Genomic DNA, 20057 nt, shown 5'->3' with positions numbered 1-20057 from the left:
TTCATATTTTGTGCCCAAAGCCTGAAGGCCTGTGACTGCCTTAATAAAAAATAACTGAAAACAATATTAACCAAAGGATAACATGTTCCAAATAGAGCAACAAAGAACAGAAAAAAACCAAAACAAAAAAGAAACAAAATAAAAAAAAATCCATCCCTGCATTTAATAAATAACATGAAGAATTTATTCAGACTGAACCATGCAAGAGGAGTTCATTGGTCTCATTCCCATTCACATCAGAAAAATACAACACCTTTTGCTATGATTGGCAGTCTGTGCTCAAGAGAGGTTTGGGACTGAAACAAAAGTGGGGTTGCAGGCCAGGATTGGGCTGCATTGAAAGAGTTTTGTGGGGAAGCGTACACAGCACCTGCTTGTAGTGTAATATACTTGGCTGTGTAGACTCCACACAGTACAGGAATGTACAAATTGCCTTACTGGATCAAACCAGTAGTCCTTCCAGTATCCTAAAAGTTTCCGCAATCAGATGCTACAAAAGAAGGTGCAAGAAACCCGAAGAGAGCATTTACATAATAACCTGCCCACAGAGAAAATTTCTTCCTAACCCCCAACTGATAAAGGTTAGTATATTCTATGAAGCATGAAGGTTTATGTCCTTTTTTATTGTAACCCTATGTAACATAATTATGAATGTTCTTATGATCTATATTCCTCCTTCTCTGCAGATAGTGAAGCCAAACTACTATAGCACTATCCAGGTGAGACTGGCAGGATAGGGATGAGGGTGAGCTTTGGGACTAGCCCCTAAGGCTTAGCCGTTAACTCACCCCATGACCATGCCACTTTTGGCTTTGTGGTTAATCCTGGCCCGTGGATGCAAGAAAAGTAGTATGAACGTATCAAATGATGAATGGTGCATTCAGTGTAGTTTTAGAACGTGGCCAAGGATTCTCAGTATCCTTTGGTTTTAATCTTATAGATGTGAGATAGAAACTTTTACTTAATCCTCATCAAGCCATGTAATTCAAAGGGTTGTGTGCAAGTGCCCACCCCCATGCCCTAAGAGCATGTTTCCCTTTGCTCATATCTGAACCATTTTGTCTCTGGAGATCACACAGGTGTCACGCTGCTTCTTTGCACGCAGATGTAGGAAATCACAGTGCAGTACACCGAGAAATAACTTTAATTCAGCTATTGCTGATAATCCTTATTCTGTTGGAAAGTGACCTTCTTCCACCTAATAAAAGTCTTTTGTGTTATCTAGCTGAGCCAACTTGTTTGCCAGCTGGAATCATCTCTGCAACTAATGTTATGCTTTCTGGGGATATTACTTACCAGTTTGTATAGGATTTTATGCTTATGATTTTTATGTTTATCCCATTTTTGCCACAGCATTCTTGAGAAGCCTGATGTTGGGCCAGCCTGATGAATAAACATAATGCAAACCAAGGCAGGTCTTTTAGAATTAAAGAGAAAGAACAAAGTTGCAACTTTTCCTTGCAGTAGTGGCTTCTCTCCAATGGCTTGATCCAAAATTGATTTCCCATTAAAATCAACAGAAGTCTGTCTGTTCCACTGATTTCAGTGTGATTTGAATCAGGCCCAAGGTGCATAAAATAGAACATTTCAAACAGCAAACTGCAGAGTTAAATAAACCTACAATATTGGGGTTTTGTGCAGTGATTCTTAATAAATCTAACCCCATGAAACATTCTGTACATTCGCTCTACATGCTGTGCTGCCGTGGGAGGTCTATGCTGGGCTGGTAAACGCTCTTGTTTCATGTGCATGAAGGATTGCAATGTACAGAGTCATGTAGGATGGCGTCAAAACAGAGCAAAATGCACCAGCAGCAGTGTAATGGAAGCTTTGTCATCTCAAGCCTTGAATATGTGTTGGAGATTAATCAAATTTGATGCATCAAAAGGATACAATTCTTTTTGTAAAAAGGACTAGATGTTATTTTTAATAATACAAAGTAAGTTTATGGAGAAACCTTGGAATTTTACCGGTGCTTTTTTGTGTGGTTTAGAGAAGGGGGCTTTGCCCGAGCATATGATACTTATTTTGCACCATATAAAGAGGGTTGTTATTGCAAAATCATGCCCACCCTCAGTAAATTCTTGGCCTCATCAGCTGTATATTCCCTTCCAAACAGCCATAAAAGTCTTTGAGGGAACATTTTGCTATGCTGTATCTGAGTTTCCTGTGTGTGTATGTAATATATACAAACACAAGTCAGAATCTGTGTGGTTTGTCAGCTAAATCATCTCAAGTGCTGAGTTCTTGAAACTCAGCTTGTTCCATGATCTCCAGTGGAGCAGAAAAAAACCTCAGCTGACTACACAAAGGTTAGCTGAGTGTCCTGAAACTTTCCTCAGTGAGAGAGAGAGAAAAATCAGAGAAGTATTGAGAACAAAATGTCTTTCTGCATGAGCTTCTTTCTATCCTAAGATGTTGCATTCTTATTGAGAAGAGAGAGGGACAGTTATTTTGGAGGAAATGCAGTCTAAAATACAAGAGAGGTTGACATTTTAGATTGAACACTCATCTAGAAGCTCAGGCTTTTGTGGTGAGGAAATGGATACTGTATACCCCTTGATTAAGAAACTTTAATATGAACATACTTAGGCCGCAGTCATGAACTGTCCCTCACCCCCTCCAAGTCTCCATCCTGAACTACTCTGTAGTCTTAATTTTAGCAAATTGTCATAAGTCACATCACAGTTGCAGGCATTAGCTGAACTTCTAGCTGTGCACAGTATTTTAATAGTCTGAAAAACACACCATCATTAATCACTCTAAGAAAGTCATATATCAAAACCTGCTTGAACCCATTCCAGCCAAAAAGAGCTTGTGCTGTTTTATTTGCATCTCTGATCAGTGGCAACTCTGCTTGTCTCTGACAACAGATTATTTGGAATTAGTTTTTATAAATTAAAGAGTCATTTAGTATTGTGCAGCTGAATGGTTCTGCAGCCTGATGCCGCTGAATTATTGAAATTCCCTTTACATATTATTGCTTAGATAGGGAAAATTGCAGGGTGACCATGAATAAAATTATTCTTTTGGGGAGATGAGATTTATTCAATATAATTCCATTATTGTAATCCACAGAAGGGATGGTTTGATTCAGCTAGGACAAGAGCTCTATTTTCCCCCTCATGAAATAAGGCAGTAAAGGAACCTTTAAAAAAAAAATCTGAAATTAATAATGTATGAATTTTAAAAATTGAGTTCTTATAACATAGCACATAAATACAGAGAAATTAATACATCTAGTCTCTTAAAATGATAAGTTATCATAATAATGAAAATATAGAACAAAGGATATACTATGGAGACTCTTAAAAATTTACCAATTAGCTTTGATAAATAGATACTATTACCTCTGTGTTAACAGTATTCACTGTACTTCCCCATGCTTTACTATAAGGAATATATTTTAATACTGCAAATTCAGAGAATGAGTAATTTTGATCTCTAGGTGTTATCTAAGGCAACTGGCATGTTGTTATGGGTGACCAATGTTCATGGCAATTGTCATAATAAATATAAACTCTTAGGCACAATCACTAATAAAAATCATTAGATGGGACAAAAGTGGACTGACATCACAAAGCTGAAACACATAAATCACACTCACACAATAGGGGAAACTACAGGAAAAATACAAAAGCCCATGGTTTGCACATATACAAGCAATAACCAGAAAAGTCTCCAATAAGTGGCACCCTGTGAGACAATGATGTGTACAAATTTTCCTCTTCAAGACAAAGAGAAGGAAGGAGAGGGCGGGGGAAGGCAGGATATTGAAGATAAGAAAGACAAAAGGGCAGGCCCATTGGTCATTTACTCTTCATATCATTATGTCTCCAATTAAGGCAATACTTTGCTGCTGTGCCACTCCAAATTTCAGGAAATTGAAGTTACTAAATAGCTTTCTACCCTCCCTGATAGTGTGACTGCAGAATTTGGGGTTCAGAAGCAAAAGAATTTGGGAGAGTTACCATTGCTTTTGATACATTACCTGACTTGTTAACAGCTGTAGTGTTTGATTAAAGGTCTTTTTAATTGCATTTCAGTGGAACGATTTGCTCATTGCTGCTTTCCTTCCCAGCTGCATTTCATCCTGACAGCCAGATACTTGAATGCGCTTGTCAGGTTATGAGGGAAATTCTAGCCACTTTTCTGCCAAGCCAGAACTCTGGCCACAATTAAGGGAAATGGAGGTCAGTGTGGCAGGGCCTTATATCTGTAGCTTCAGCCACATGTTGATACGGCTTCATAGCTTTTAAACTGAAGTTTATCATCTCTCTAAATGTTAAAGAGGGAAGTCCCGTTGAATCCCTGATGGCAATCAGTTATGGTCATGATTATAAAATGTCTCTGATCTTTGAGGAGTATGTGAGGATCAATAAAATACAGGACAGCGGAGGAACAAAATGCTCTTAAGTGTTTTTTTGGGGGTGGAGGGGTTCCTCTGCCCACAGCTATGCCACTGGAGATGTCTGTGAGTAAAGAGTGGTGACTGCTTACGGGGCATGGAGCAAGAGAAACTTAACAAAGGGAAAATCATTGGTTCAGATGCTTAAATTAATTAGCTGGGATTTCAGAAAATATTCATGACTTGCAGTAGTAGTAGAAATGTAGATAAGAGCTGCTGCAAGATTTTCTTTGTTTTATTAATGTGTGTGTAAAACAGTGGCATCACTGAATGAGGTACTCTAAGGCCCAGTGTTCATCATAAGCCAAAAGAGAGGAATTAACCCAAAAGTTACTATTCTGTACCAAAGTTCTGTTATTTTATTGGAATAACAGGCGCATGTACTGTCTCAGTGAAAGGGAAGACCATGCAGGGCTTATATATGTCCAGTAATGAAAAGCTAAACTTCAAAATCTGGGCTGGGTTTTTTTTGACTGCTTCCGTTTTCACTTGTGGAGAATAGCAGATTTTAACTGGAGATGTATTTGAGTCACACTGTTCAGATGTGGATACAAAGTCTATCAGCGTACAGATGTATTCCAAATCTTGGATTTTGGTTCAAGCCCTTCTCTTGCTTTTACCCAATCATGCTAACAATTTTTGCTATTGATTCCTGGCACAATTGATGCTGAGTTCTGGCTTCCATTCTCAGCCTCTTTGCAGTTGCACATAATTTTCCAAACAAAGTTCTTTAGAGATGAAATTTTCTCTGCTTATTAGCAGTCCAAAGGTAGTGATTGCTGGATAAAATTGAGAAAAACTCATTCTGATTGAAGTTAGTGGAAATCCATGCTGGTGTAGAGATCTGCCTGCATGCTTCTTTTTTCAGGCTTGGCACCCACTCCTTGTGTGCTGGAAGTCTTGAGTGCTTGTTTCCTACATAAAAATGCAAAGAGATAGAGGAAGTAGGCTCCTTGTATCTTCTTTTCTCCTTGTGTATTCATCGAGGACTAGGATAATCTAGACTTTATTATTTCATATTCAGCACAACCCCATCCCAAAGCTCTTTGTTAATAATATGTTACAGTTGAGATTTTAAATGCACAGAAGTAAAGCTGTTCAATACACAAACTTTTCCTTTCATGGGAAATTTCAACATTTCAAAGTTACTTTCCATTTCAAAGCAGAACAAAAGTCAAAACATTGGCCATTTTCGTGAAACAAAAAATTCCCAGAAATTTCAAATTGGAAATGTTGACGTGGAAATTTGACATTTTCAACAAAATTTAAATGAGTCACCATTTTTAAATGAAATTTTCATTTCAAATAAATATTATGACATGGATTTCTTTCTTCTGAATCAACTTTTTGTAACCAAAAGTCTTATTTCATTTTGAAATGTTGATTCAAAATACAAAAATTTGTTTTGATTCTTTCAACTGGAAAATCAAAAAGGGTAATTGAACTCAAGATTTCCATGCAGAGAATTTCTATTTCAATTAAGCTACATTTTACAATGGGAAATTACACAGGGCTTAATGCTGAAAACCATAACTTTGAATGTCCTGACATTTTTGCTTTTTAAAATATGAAACATTGTGTCACATTATTGCACTTATTTTCCTTTAATTTCTTTGCTCTTTTGTTGAGGTAGGGGAAACCATTAAAAATGCGGTTGCATATATTTGCATGTGATGTCATACGGGGCCAGATCTTTTGGTTTTCAAGGATGACCCTCCATTGAAGTTGATGGAGCTGTGCCCATTTAGACCAGCAGAGAATTTGGTCCACTGAGTGCGATCACACTATTGCGCATTGGAATGGATGCACACACATCTGTATGTATCTGGGTTAACTCCCTGCATCCCAGCATGTTGTTAGAAGGTAGCGAGGGACTGTCTTTTTCAAGTGCTTTTACATTTATTATCTTCAAACTAAATTTCTTCAGATAAGGCATCTGCCATCATCACAACCTAAGCTTGTGGCAAGTTTGAAGTTTTAAGGAAACTAATTTTGAGTTATCCGATAGCAAAAAATGCTATAACTTGTTTTTTACATTACAATAAATACAAAATAACAAAATGGAATTTTACCATATTTTCAAAATAAACCAAACCAAACAACAAATAACTTGGATGGGGGGGGAGGAGTGGAATTCCATCAGGAGAAATGTCAGCCCAAAATATAAATGTTCTTAAGTAATCCCTGAAATTAGGGCTCATAATGAAAATGCCTTCCCTCCAAATCCTTTTACCACTATCATAACTCTCACATGCAGTATTTATATTGAGTCTCTGTGCAATATATTTGGTACACTCTATGAGAAAAATAGATTACGCTTATGCTATAAGGGACAAATATATTTTCTTGTGCTTGACTATTCAGTAATGCTGGATTTTTTCCTTCTTGTCTGTGTTGGCATTCTTTTCCTTAAAAGGAGAGGAAAGCACAATTAATTATTATTTATTACTCCTTGTTTGCATTATATTAGCACCTTGAGGCCCCAACCAAGATCAGGACCTCATTGTGCTAGACATTGTACTAGCGTATACTAACAGCTAGTCCCTGCCTCAAAGAGCTTAAAAGCTAAGGCCCTGATCCTGCAGTCCTTTGCCCTCTGGCAGATTGTTGAGCCTGCATGCAACAAATTGCTGAATCAGGGCTGAATGGACAAGACAAAGGATGGGGGAAAGAAGATTTATTGTCCCCATTTTATAGATGGGGAACTGAGGCATGTAGAGGTTAAATGCCTTGTCCAAGGTCACACAGGAAATCTGTGGTAGACCCAGGAATTGAAGCCAGATCTCCTGATTTGCAATCCAGCACCTCAGCCAAAACCATCCTTCCTCTCTGGTATGACATTCCCATTGGCCTCAAAAGCAGAAAGTTCTACCCAAGGAGATTTTCAGTTGTATTCTGCTGTTGATCAGTTTCTTTCTCACCAATAGGTGGAAACTGTGACACAAGGAACGATTCTGCCATCCCCAAATGAGGCAGGAAAAACACCATACAGAACAAGGATTTTTCCATAAGAAAATGTACCATAGCAACCGAAAAGACCTTGAAGCACATGCTCACACTTTCTCTGCTTGTTGCAGCCTGTTCATTGATGCAACAGGATATCAGAAATGTGAAGACCTGTTTTTTCTTATTCCTTTGGCGAGGATAATGAATGCTTTAACCGTTACTGCTTGATCATGATGAATTTATTGCAAAATTCTGTAATCTTTCCAGATCCATATCTAATGTCCAAGTCAACAGCCACCACTTGTGCACTAGCAAGTGTTGTCATGCTGCAGCTGAGGGGGGTGGGCGGGTGTGAAGGAACTGAACCACCCAAACCTCCATAATAAGAGTCACAGACTTTTGAAGATGTAGGATCAATAACCAAATGGGACGCAGAAGTGTTTCCATCAGGCAGACAGTTGTGCAATGTGTCATGTCAAAAATAAAGCGTAGTCACTAAGAAGTTGTGAATAATAAGCTAGCAAAAGTTTGTCTTTTTTTTCTACAACACCTTCTCCCCACCCCCACCCCCCCCCAAATGGTTGCCCAGCATAAAAGAGAGGTCAAGGCTGCAACAAGCAGCTATGGCATTGGTTATGATGCAGGAAAATAGACAATTACTTGCTGAATTATGGACAGTATTTAATCAGGGTGGTGTGATTGGAGCTTTCTCTAGACAGATGTTTGGCCAGTTGCTGAGCAGCTGTTACAGGCTGTTCAAGATTAATGAATCTAAATTAACAGTACCTAAAATGCTTAAGTGGGAAAATGGGAGGAAATCTGATTAGTGCTACAAATCTACTGAGGTCCAGAGATTTCCTTTCTTTTGAACTGGAATGGCTTAGTCATCCTCTTTTCCCTTTTATCCAGAGTTCATGATACTTCACCCTTTCCATATTTAATCTTTCCCCTGCTTCCCTTTTTCAACCCCATCAGCCTTCAGCAATTCACACTGACACTTCTCATTGCAGACCATAACCCTGTGCTGAAAAGACTTCTCACTTTCTTGCCTGACCAGTGACAAACCTCATATATCAATAACATGTGGTTAATTCCTTCTTTCTATTATTTCCTTTTGGCTCAAAGAAATAACTTCTCAAGGTAATCAGGATATTTTGTCTGCAGCAAGCTGCACCTCTTGTGATCCTTTGTTAGACTGGCCATTATGGGTCTCATCCAACTCCCATGGAGGTCAATGGAAAGTTCTCATTGATTTTAATGGAAATTGGATCAGGCTGTCTTACTAAAGATGGGCCTGAATCACAAGAAGCCCAGACCTTGTTCTGGAGATGAAGAGTTATGGGATATTCTGAGCTGGAGCTCTGAGTCTTGCCCATCTGTTCTTAGAATCAGATCACTCTCTTCTCAGTAGCACAAAAATATATACATTCTTCCCAGATTGCCTATAACTACTCTGCTTGTGAGAAGCAAGACTACTTTTAAGAGAACTCTGGTCAATAATTTTGTTGAAAGAAAAGGAAGAGGTCCATCCACTGAGAAGATTCACCTCACCTGTAAGAAATGTGTGAATTGCCAGCATTGGAATGTAATTTATCATCTCTCCAATTTCCGTAACAACAGGACTTTTTCAGAATCTGAAGTCTGAAGACCTCACGTTGGCATACTGTGAAAGAGAAGCATTCCAGGCACTTCTATTCAGAAATCTTGACTTGTTTACATTTACAAAGGCATGGAAGAGAAAATATATCAACAGTTTTTGGAGTGCTGGATGTATAATATTAATCCCCAAAGGCTTGTTTATTTCTTCCCAGAATGATATATAAAAGATTGTAAACCAACACCTGAGTACTGGAATAAGAGAATAATGTTTCACAGTTAACAAAGCAACAGACTTAGCATGATTTTCTTTGGATGCATGGCAGGATTTTTTTTGTATAATACTCTGAATTTCCTAATACTTTCAAGATATTGGGCCAGATTCTCCTATCACAGACATGGAGGTAAATCTGGAATAACTGCAGATTTCAGTGGAAATTACTTCTGATTTGCCCCATGTAATTGAGAACAGGATTGGGCCCCATCGTGTGTCAGATAACAGTGATGGAAACGTAAAAGGTAACAGTGTTGTAAAATCCTTTTGTCAGAGACATTTTGTTCTTCCATTTGTTCTTATTTCTGAATGTATTTTAATACATTTAAAACTTCTCTCTGAGGTCAGAAGATCTAGAAACATAAAAATGAATGAAACCACATACTGTAGCTTAGTATATGTTCAGACTTCTCTATGAAGGCATTGAAGTTAGTGGCACTTTACCAGGAAGGAATTTAAACCACTGTTTTGAAAACAGAATGTTATATAAGAACTTCATATTATTATAGTACTTAGTACTTATATCTTCAAAGCTCTGTATAAACATTGTCTAATTAACCCTCAAAAAAACCCCACCATCCTCCCGTCAGCTAAGTTAGCAACTATTATCATCACCATTTTCCAGATGGGGAAAATGAGACATAGAAAGATTAAAGGATTCACCCAAGGCTATATATGAGTCACTGGCAGAGTTGGTAATAGAATCTCGGAGTTATGACTCCAAATCCCCTGCTCTGTGTGTCTGTCTAGGCTTCCATAGACTTTTATACAGTCACAGTCAACCTTATAGCTTCTCTATATTTTGTCAGTAAGGAAAATTAAATTAGTAAATTTTTTTGGATTTTGCATTTTTGGAACAGGCAGCGGAGGTACTATTCTCACGTCTAAGGAAACGTTTAAGGGGGCCAGTATGACCAAAACAATGATTATATCAACACCCTAAACTATAGTTCAATTTTAAGATATGTTTATGGAAGGACGTTACAGAGACCACTTTAAATGGTCTGTTAATTGTTGTTTTAGCGTCTAACTCCTTCCCATTCTCTTTAAAACTCCTCCAGGAAGTTCTGCAGACTAGACGCACAGCATGCCTAGAAATAGTTTGAGGTACATTCTGGTTGTTGGAGTATAAAAGATAAAACCAAGCGTCCTGATTCTTTATCATGCACTGCCACAAAAAGCATGCTAAATGGAGCAGCCTTTCCTGAGGCCAACTTCAAACTCCCCCTTTCTTCTACTCCTGGTAACATTTGAAGGGGACAGGAGAGCCCTGAATCACTTATAAACCTCTGTAAATGATTCTATTAATCTACCATGATGACACCTCTCTGTTAGACTGAATAATAACTAGGTGCTTCATTTACCTCAGTGTTTTGACTTAGTACAGTCTGTGTTCGCTATAAATATGCAAATTCCATTTCCTTAGCTGCAAGTGCCAGTTCAGAGTGAATTATACCAAAAATCCATCTGTTTTAGTGGTAACAATAAAAACTACAGTACCTTATATTTCCTGTAGTGATAAACTCCCCCAATTGACTTGCATTACTCCTAACTGGTTACACATAACAGCTAGTTATTACTGTTTATGAAGTTACTGGTTCACAAGATGCCATAACAAAGTAACTGAATACACGGTAAAGGAACCCAGCTGGTACATATTGCTGTATGCAAAGGTTTTAAATTCTGTACCCATTTGCTGTGCTTCCTGACTACAGAAACGTTAAGTGTACTGCAATGTCATGCCATACAACAGTTGTAGTGAGGCAGTGGAAGTATTAAAAACTACAGCAGCCATATAGATGATAGGCAGGAGAAGGTCTTCCCTGGTTCACACATTTTGCTCGCTTGAAGAGACCCAGGAGTCGCATTTACATTCAGTTCTGTCTACACTGAGTGTTACAGAAGATTCAAGTGCAACTATTCTCCAGGAATGAAACTTAAAAGGGAGAGAGGTGACTGTGATTTATGGTGACACCGATGAAGCTTTTATAGAAGATAATACATGTGTTCTGGCTATCACCATAAAATTAACTGTTCATAATTGATCAGAGCTGCCAACTCAGCTTGCCTATGTGCATAACACTTTCTTTTAGGTCATGTCCATTATACCGGCGTAGTAAGTCAGAGCTCGAGTAAAGTTCATTCAACCATTCCTGCCATTCCTCTTTATGTTTCCCCCTGTTACGCGTGCATGCTGACATTCAGGGAGGTCTCATATCCACGTGGAGGCTGGATCTCTGTGCCTCCGTGGATACACGCCTTGGGTGTTTGCCACTTTTCCAGCAACAGTGGACTGCAGCTGTGGGTGGGCATGCATAGATAAAAAAATCTGATATTTTCCCATTTCTTTTGAACTGTCCAGAACAAAATGCTCAGTGCTGTTTCTCTCAGTCTCTCTCTTTCTCTATCCCATGCTTCAGGAGACTGTAACTGAGTTCCTTATAGTGTGATAAATCATCCGGTAAACTTGCATTATGGTGTGTTTGGGCAGCTCCTGTTCCTTAGTGACAGCTGCTTGGCACAGGATGTTGTAATTATCAACTAAAAAAAGAGATGCTTGTAGGTGCTGAAAGCATAATGGCAGTGACTGAGCATGTCCTCAGCTTCCTCATGGGCCTCAGCTTCAAAAGCCCTGCTTAGGGGTTGGTTATATTGTTGGCTGTTGGCACCGTGGCTGTGGGAGGTCGCCGTCACTTTGGATCCTTTGGAGAGCTGCTATTCCCAGAAAAGGCAATGGACCTTTTTGTAATGTGTTAGCTGCTGACATATAACTGCTGCCACACAACTGGCATTTGTTGGTGCATTTGTGTTCACTCTCTTTTTCTAAAATAACGTTTTTTTAAGGGAGGATAAATGTATCATACATGTCAATGACATTTAAAAAAAAACCTTATTAATCATATGTCTGAACAAAAACTCCAGTAGACTATTTGCTCGATCCCACACAAAATCACACCTCACACACTGTGGATAGTCCCATTGTGGGACCCGATGAATGAAAGTGGCGGATAAGTGATTAATGAGCCTCCCCTTACAAAAGCTGACTAAAAGAGCTTGGCTTGTTGAGGCTAGCAAAATGAAGGCTGCGTGGGATATTATTGCTCTCTATAAATATATCATGAGGGTAAACACCAAGAAGGGAGAAGAACTTTGGAAGCTAAAGGTTGATGTTGGCACAAGAACAAATGGGTATAAACTAGCCATGAATAAATTTAGGCTGGAAATTAGGTTTCTAACCACCAGACGAGTGAGGTTCTGGAACAACCTTCCAATAGGAGTAGTGGGAGCAAACAACCTAACTGGTTTTAAGATGGCGCTTGATACATTTATGAACAGGATTATGATGGCGGGGTTGTCTAACATAGCAAGGGACAGGACTGTCTGACCAAGGAGGTCCCTTCCAAGCCTATGTCCTAATGAATCAAAAAGACAACTTTGGAGGTCACAGAGCCTGAGTGGGACACTTCATTTACCACTGTACATGACCGTCTAAGCTTTTTGCCTCTGCTACAATACTTCACTTTTAGTATCCATTGTGGACTACTCATAGTGTATAAAGTTTTGTACGTGTCTTTGCAGGATCAAGACTCAAATCTTTAATCATAATGTCTTTAAAGTGCCCCATGTATAAAGCATTTCAGTGTGAAATAAAGAAGCAGGCAGCAGTCATTTTATAAGCCTAATGACCAGGAAATCAGAACTTCAGCCAAAGATTCAGGAAGCAGTGGCCAGAGGTAGAGAGAACAGCAGATTTCCAAAACTCTTTTATAGGGGAGGAAGGTTAGTATTACATCGATATGCTAAACCTGAGGGGCGGGGGGAGAGAATGGAAAAAGCTTAGAATTTTCTCAAAAGAGACCTGTGGGAATTTCCTTCTATTCCCTTTGTCAAACTGCATCTCTGGGTTTCCTGTCTTCATCTATGTGACCAAGTTTTGTTTCCTCTTTGAATTGTCATGAAAATAGTTACTTATCCAGATATTATCAATGGAGACTTTGAAATCTTTTCAGGTATTTTAAAATCCTGCTGTGTGCTAGTTTGGTTTAGTTTCCAGTCATGATCTAATCAAGGACTCAGTAGTGTATTTACACAAATTCCACAGTCAGGGGTAAGTGCAGTGTTACACCACCATACCTGCCTAAGCTCAGGCTTTGGGGAGGTTTTTCAGACCCTCCACACTGCTTCAACAATCTCAGAACTTCCAATGAGTTTAAGTCACCCTAGGCATAGAAATCTACTCACCTTTTCCACAAAGAACTTATAGGTTTTTATTATGCAGACAGTTAAACATTTTACAGTATCTGATATTCATAGGCCACAAAACTACACCGGCAGTCAATGGCGCAATATTCATCAGCTGAATTTTTACATATCACTGTATTATTTTAATTGAGAAGGACTGAGCACGTACTACATTCATACCGAAATGGAAGGGAAATCTTTACTACTGGGTATGTACAAAATCACAAACGAGCAATCAGTAAGTACATTAAAATAGGTCAACATAGCTGCATCGGTCAGGAGCCTGAAAAAAACCCCACACTCCTGAATGGCATAGCTATGCTGACTTAACCAACACTGTAGAAGCAGCTCTACTGATGGAAGAACACGCCCGTTGATGTAGCCGCAGTCGCTCAAGGAGGTGGTGTTCCTATATTGATGGAAAAATCCCTTCAGTCAGCATAGACTTTATCTACACTACGGGGTTAGGCTGGCGTAGCTCTGGTGACCTAACTCTGACAGTATAATCACTGTAGTGTAGCCATACCCTTAGTCATGTTCAATCCTGCTAACCTTCTTTTGATTTCAGCTGCAGGATCACACAAGCAAGGGTTGCAGGATAAGATCCTATGATTTCATATACACTAGGATAATTAAACTGTTACACTGTATTAATCTCTGCCTGCTTTGCAGTGTGCGCTAGATTCACCTGGTGCGATAGAGCAATAATTGAGAGTGTAATGTGCGTGTGTACCTTGTATGAGCAGCCGGTTGAAGCTGCTTTTGTTTTCAGTAAGCGGTGGCATTCTGAAACTACGTGAAGGGCCCCGAAGAAGCTACTACTTGGGGCACATCGGTAGAGCCCTGTGTGGTTTTTTTGCAAATGCAGAATAACATGAAATAAAATGAAAAACAGCAATTAAAGTGACATAAAATGAGAAACTCTCCCCACAGCAGCAGTTCCCATGGCTCCTGTCGGTAGGGCTGGGCCTGGCTCCCCATTCCAGTAGGCTGCATGATCCGGAAAAGATGAACCAACCGGTCTAAGCAAAATGGAATACGATAAAGAAACAAAGACCTGCCTCTGGGAGTTTAACTGCTGACGGGGAGAAGAGCTCATTTAACCTGCATCCCAGGCACTGCATTTTTATTTTTTTTTATGGTTTCATCAATCATCCCTTCTGCTCAGGTCTTTATTACAGTCCAAGCATTAGAGTTGGACCCTAGTTTGTCTCCAGAAGGGGAAACAAACTGCCCAACTGTCTGGGCTGTCTTCTTTTTAATGAAACACACACGTATTTTGGAAGGTCTTTCCCTCTCTTACTCTGTGTCGATGAATGACTGTGGGGAGCTCTTCCTCCTAAAACTGATCACTAGGGTGGTGGAAGGGCAGCCCCCCCACTTGTGGTGTATGGGAGGGATCAACCAGTTGAAGTGTATGTCGGGAGGGAGGGGTGCGGGGGGTCTTGCCTTGCAGTTGCCATTATTTATCAGTCACAGAGGCTGCGGTGTGATGGGTGTGGAACTGTTAGCCTGATGGGGCTCTCTTTTCCCTGGCCAAGCAGTGAAAAACAACCATTAGCCAAGGGAGATGACGTCTGTCTGTGTAACCTCCTTGTAATTCTTCTTCAGAAAGAACCCACCCTCCCATGTTAGAATGTCAACAGATAATATCAGCATTGCCTCCCAGCATTCTTCTGTGCCTGACTACAACCTGTGACAGTATCCGTCCCAGGGAAAGGACAGGGACAGAACGATAAGAATGAGTAATCAAATAGCCATAATGCAGTTAAAATACAAGGAATGCAGGTAAAAAAAACACCAACCCATCCAATGACAGTTTGCTTGGAGTACCTCAAAGAAAATGGAGTTATGAAGTGTGAATAATATTATATTTTCCTAATAGGAGGCAGCAACTCAGCAGCAAAGGGACTAACCTAACAGCCAGCCTAGTGACTGAGACGTATTTAACCCTAGCTAGTTGGATGGGAATTGTAAGAGTTCCTTCGGGGAAATGAGGTACAGATTATTAGGAGTAGTGGTGTATTATATTGTTTACAGGTAACCTGTAAGAGACTAATCTGGGGTTCTATGGGCTGGGTTGATTTTACGGTGACTTTTCTGACATCTGATATTTCTTAGATTGAGACATCATAGGGCTGCAACAGTGAACTCAGAACTGGCCAGCAGACATAGCAGCTATAGCTCAAAGAAGTTTAGCAGCAGATTAGCTGATAGTGCTCTGTGGCGCCAATCCAGAAAAGCACTTTAGCATCGCTTAATTTTAAGCACGTGCATAGTCCGATTGACTTCAAGTTAAGTATGTTTAAATCCCCCACTGAATCAGGGCCTAAATTCAATTTTCAAGTTTCTTTTGTAAGTCATCTTTAAAGGTTGGAAGTAAATCCTACTGTCCTACTTCATATGGAGGTACATAAAACAGTTCTCTGTACCTTTCAAAACCAAAGAGAAAAAAGAGAGCAGAGACAACTATACTGTAAAGGGAGCTGCCTTTCTGACTCTTGTAGAGTAGCACCCACTTACACCAGGCCTGAATTTGGCCCAGTGTTCCTGAATTTATGAAGCTGTCTTCATCTCCTGCTCCTCAAAGTTGGGGGTGTCTGTGTTTAGTGAGACCAAACATATAAGAGAGAATCCTCACTTCTGAAAACTAAGAGCGAAAAGAGTTAATAGTTTGAAGCCAGTGTATTTATTAGACCAGGGTTCGGTAACCTTTGGCTTGTGGCCCGTCAGGGAAATCTGCTGGTGGGCCAGGATGGTTTGTTTACCTGCAGCTTCCACAGATTCAGCCGATCGCAGCTCCCACTGGCCGCGGTTCGCTGTTCCAGGCCAATCGGGGCTGCAGGAAGCGGTGTGGGCCGAGGGATGTGCTGGCTACGGCTTCCTGCAGCTCCCATAGACCAAATGAAATAAATACCAGAGGAGGAACACATGCAAAATCTTACACAACCCATGCAAGAAACAGTAACTAATCCAACACCTCTCAGGTATAAACCTTAAAAGAAAACAACCACTGAGTCTCACCTAGAGAGATGCCACTGATATATGCCACTCACCTAGAGAGATGTCACTGCCACTCTAGTAAATGTCTTTACCTTAGCTGTCTGCTCTTGAATAGAGAGGTCAAGAGCCTAGCCCACTAAAAACTGAGAGGTGAAGATCCATTATCAAGAACCGTTCTCAAAGAGTGCAATGCTTCATCACTATGCCAGCATAACTGCCAGTAAAGGCAGTAGAAGCTGTGGGTTCTAAATGAAAGGTCACAGGAAGATTTAAGTCTATTTATAAATAAAGCAATTGGAAAGACTTAAATTCAGATCAGAGGCAGTCATGACACTCGCCTGTTTGTCCACTTCTCCCACAAATGTCTCTGCACTTTCTTCCATGCTGCCCATTACTCATGGAAGACCCTTCCTCAACTAAGCCATAAAATCCCTCCCCAAGACCCACTTCTGCTGTGACAGCTACAAGAAATCAGCCAACTAAGGAGGGCCAAGGTGATGGTCAAATGGGGCAGCTGATACTATTTATTTTTTCGCAAAATAATACCTCCATCAAGTTGTGTGTTAAGCCAGCTATGTGACTGTGCAAACATTACCTTCAGCCTCTCTCACCTCCTATTATTATCTATGCTCATTGGAGACTAGATTGGGTTCCCATTGTAATCAATGGCAAAAGTCCCATTTACTTCATTGGTGACGGCTCATGCCCTGGTTGCATCTTGGTTCAAATTAGATTGCAATCTTGTTGGGACAAAGACTGTTTTTACCTCTGTGTTTGTACAATGCCTTGAACAACAGGGCTCCAATCCAGATTGGTGTCTTGAGTGGTAATATAAATATTAAACAATAATAGTACACTAACAGTAATAATAATTAGTGCAGGTGATAAATAATAAATAGGTGGAGGGGACAAAAACAGAAAGAAAAGAAATGCAAACTCAGGGATGAGCTAAGATTTCTGCTTCAAGACACTGTTAGCTTCGTAAAGAAAGGTAAAACAGCCAGTCAATGTCCAAGTGCAGCAAAGTGCTTAGCTACACTAAATTGGTGTGTGAGTGACTGTGGGTGGAGCTAAGTCTTCCACTTTGCCTAAAGCAGTGAGAACCCTAGAGGTGGTGCTGCCTCAGAATCAGGAGGTCATCAGGTTAGATGCTCTACCCTATCCACAGTGATTTTGTAGCCCCTCATTACAGGATTATCTCTGAAATCCAACCCTGTTGTTGGTGAGTGACACATGCTGTTCAAGTTTGGCAAGCTGTCGGATCAAATCAATCCAATCCTGTCACTTATACCTACTAACTCTGAGTCTGCTTCAAATGGCAAAAAAGGTTGCGGGCAGCGCCTTGAAATATCTCATTGAACAATAGTTGTTGCAAAGAAGTTTTTGTAAAATATCTTTCTAACCATTGCATAGCCTGTCACAAAATCATTCTTATCAGCCATTGTTTCCCACTTATAGTCTTTACCAAATATGTTAAAACATTTAACAAACTCTGTTATTTTAAAGCATTATAGGGCTAAATTCTGTTCTTAATTACAGATGTAATTGATTTCACTGGGAAAACTACAGATTTACACTGATGCAGAATTTGAGAGACTGTATCCTGGAAAGCAGTGACTCTAAAAAGGATATAAGGGTCAAATAGGACAAGCGATTTAACATGAGTTCCCAATACAACAATGTGGCAAAAAGGGCTAATGTGATCCTTGAATGTAAAATGTGAGTAGTGGATGGGAGTAGAGAAGTGATTGTACCTTTGTATATAGCTTTGGCAAGACTGATATGGAAATACTCCATCCACTTTTTGGTGCCCATACTTTGAAAAAAAGAAGAGCTTCAGAATGATGCAAGGGCTGGAGAAACTGCCTTACAGTGAGAGACTTAAAGAAGTCAACATTTTTAGCTTAGCAAAAAAGAAAATGACAGGTGACTTGACCATAAAGTGTGAAGTACCTTCACAGGGAGAAAATACTGACCGCTTAAAGGGCTCTTTAGCAGAGAAAGGCATAATAAGAACCAATGGATGGAAGTTAAATTCAGACAGATTCAAATTAGAAATAACACACAATTTTTTAACAGTGAGGGGTCATTAACTAGTGAACAAACTACCAAGGGAAGTGGTGCATTTTCCATTTCTTGGTGTCTTCAGATCAAGACTGGATGCCTTTCTAGAAGATATGCTTTAGTCAAACGCAAGTTATTGGGTTCAGTACAGGGGAAAGTGGCAGAAATTCTGTGGCCTGTGTAATACAGGGGTCAGACTAGATAATCTAATGACTTCCTTCTGACCTTAAAATCTATACAGCTATATAGCAGGACCTCTCTCTCTCTCTCTCTCTCTCTCGGCAAACCTAAGTAAAAGACATTTTTATTTGCTGTTGCTTTTGACTGTTAAAATAGATGTTATTAAATTGTAATATTTTGTATTGCAAAGTGTCCTGCAATGCATGGGTGAAATCCTGACCCAGTTCAAGTCCATGACTTCAGTCAAGCCAGGATTTCATAATATGAAGGATGCTGTGTAAGGATTCTGTAAACTCTTACTACCAAGAGTAGACTACCCGAGGTACAAAACCCCAGGCTCAGTGGGAGTATTTATAGGGTGAGGCCTTCATACATCTTTTAAAATATGACTTCTTGAGTGTAACATATTTAGCTGAATAACTGCAAGAGGCCTAATTCTCTCTATTGTCAATGAGAGTTACACTAAGAGCAGAATTTGACTCTAAAGTTTTTTGGTATATCTCCTTCTAGAGTCTCCTCCCACCCAAGTCAATGGCAGCATGATTGGGCCCTGCATTTGCTAACTGTATTTTTCCTCAACTAATATTTCTGTCACATCATACTGTATATATTTGATTTATGTGTGTTGTTCTTATATTTAATCTGTGCCCATTTAGTCACATTCACTGCCATTTTGTATTTATTTAGCACTCTGTTTTGAGCAGAAAGGTAACTGTGATAGATACGATGTGACAAGTTGCAAATACGTATTCTGTGCAGATCTGTTTTGCAGCTGTTGACATACAGGGCTTTGGAATGATGGGATACTGTGTTTTGCATTTGACAATTTGTTATTGGACAAGTTATTTACCCAATAGTTATTTTATATAAGAGTATTTTGCTGTAGTCGTGAGTTCTCTGTAAAGCAATATTTAACAATTCTTATTTATTTTATTCTCCATTGTGATGTCCTCTTAGAAACTTGACAATAAAATCTCTTCACCACTGGGACAAACACTGATGTTTCTCTGTGTTTCAAATGGAGATGAAAAGAACAAAGTTAAAATGTCTGATTTGTTTATCAGCAATCCCTCTGTGATAACTTTCACTGTGTTCCTTTTAATATTTTGCTGTTAACTTCAGTGGGGCCAGGATTTCCCCCACATTCTCTGCCTAACAGTTACTAGGTGAGACACTCATTTTAAAAAATGTGATATGTGGTAAGTGGATCTGACCTGTCCCTCTCATCCATGAAAGGAAATGAGACAGTTTCATAATGATATGTGGCAGGGCAGAGGGAGAGGAACCCCAAAAGGAAGTGAAATGGTTGACCCAGAACAAATGCTATGGCATAAGGAATTTTCA

The 20057-nt window shown here is 39.6% G+C and overlaps 1 protein-coding gene across 3 annotated transcripts in view; it reads left to right on the top strand.

Annotated features, from left to right (window-relative positions):
* The window catches only part of NTRK2 (neurotrophic receptor tyrosine kinase 2), a 265538-nt gene that overhangs the window by 171103 nt on the left and 74378 nt on the right, over positions 1-20057 (top strand). Inside the window, exon 13 of one of the 3 annotated variants that reach the window (XM_074953177.1) lies at positions 7336-7624. The exons of the other annotated variants lie outside the window; for them this stretch is intronic. Coding sequence (XP_074809278.1) covers positions 7336-7379 — 44 coding nt within the window. The 3' untranslated portion in view covers positions 7380-7624. Of the gene's footprint in view, positions 1-7335; positions 7625-20057 lie in introns of those variants that run through there. 3 annotated transcript variants of the gene reach the window in all.

This window comes from Natator depressus, chromosome 5 (assembly GCF_965152275.1).
Source record: "Natator depressus isolate rNatDep1 chromosome 5, rNatDep2.hap1, whole genome shotgun sequence".
Taxonomy (NCBI): domain Eukaryota; kingdom Metazoa; phylum Chordata; order Testudines; family Cheloniidae; genus Natator; species Natator depressus.
Note: the sequence above shows the minus strand (reverse complement) of the source record. Positions and strands in the feature narration are given on the sequence as shown.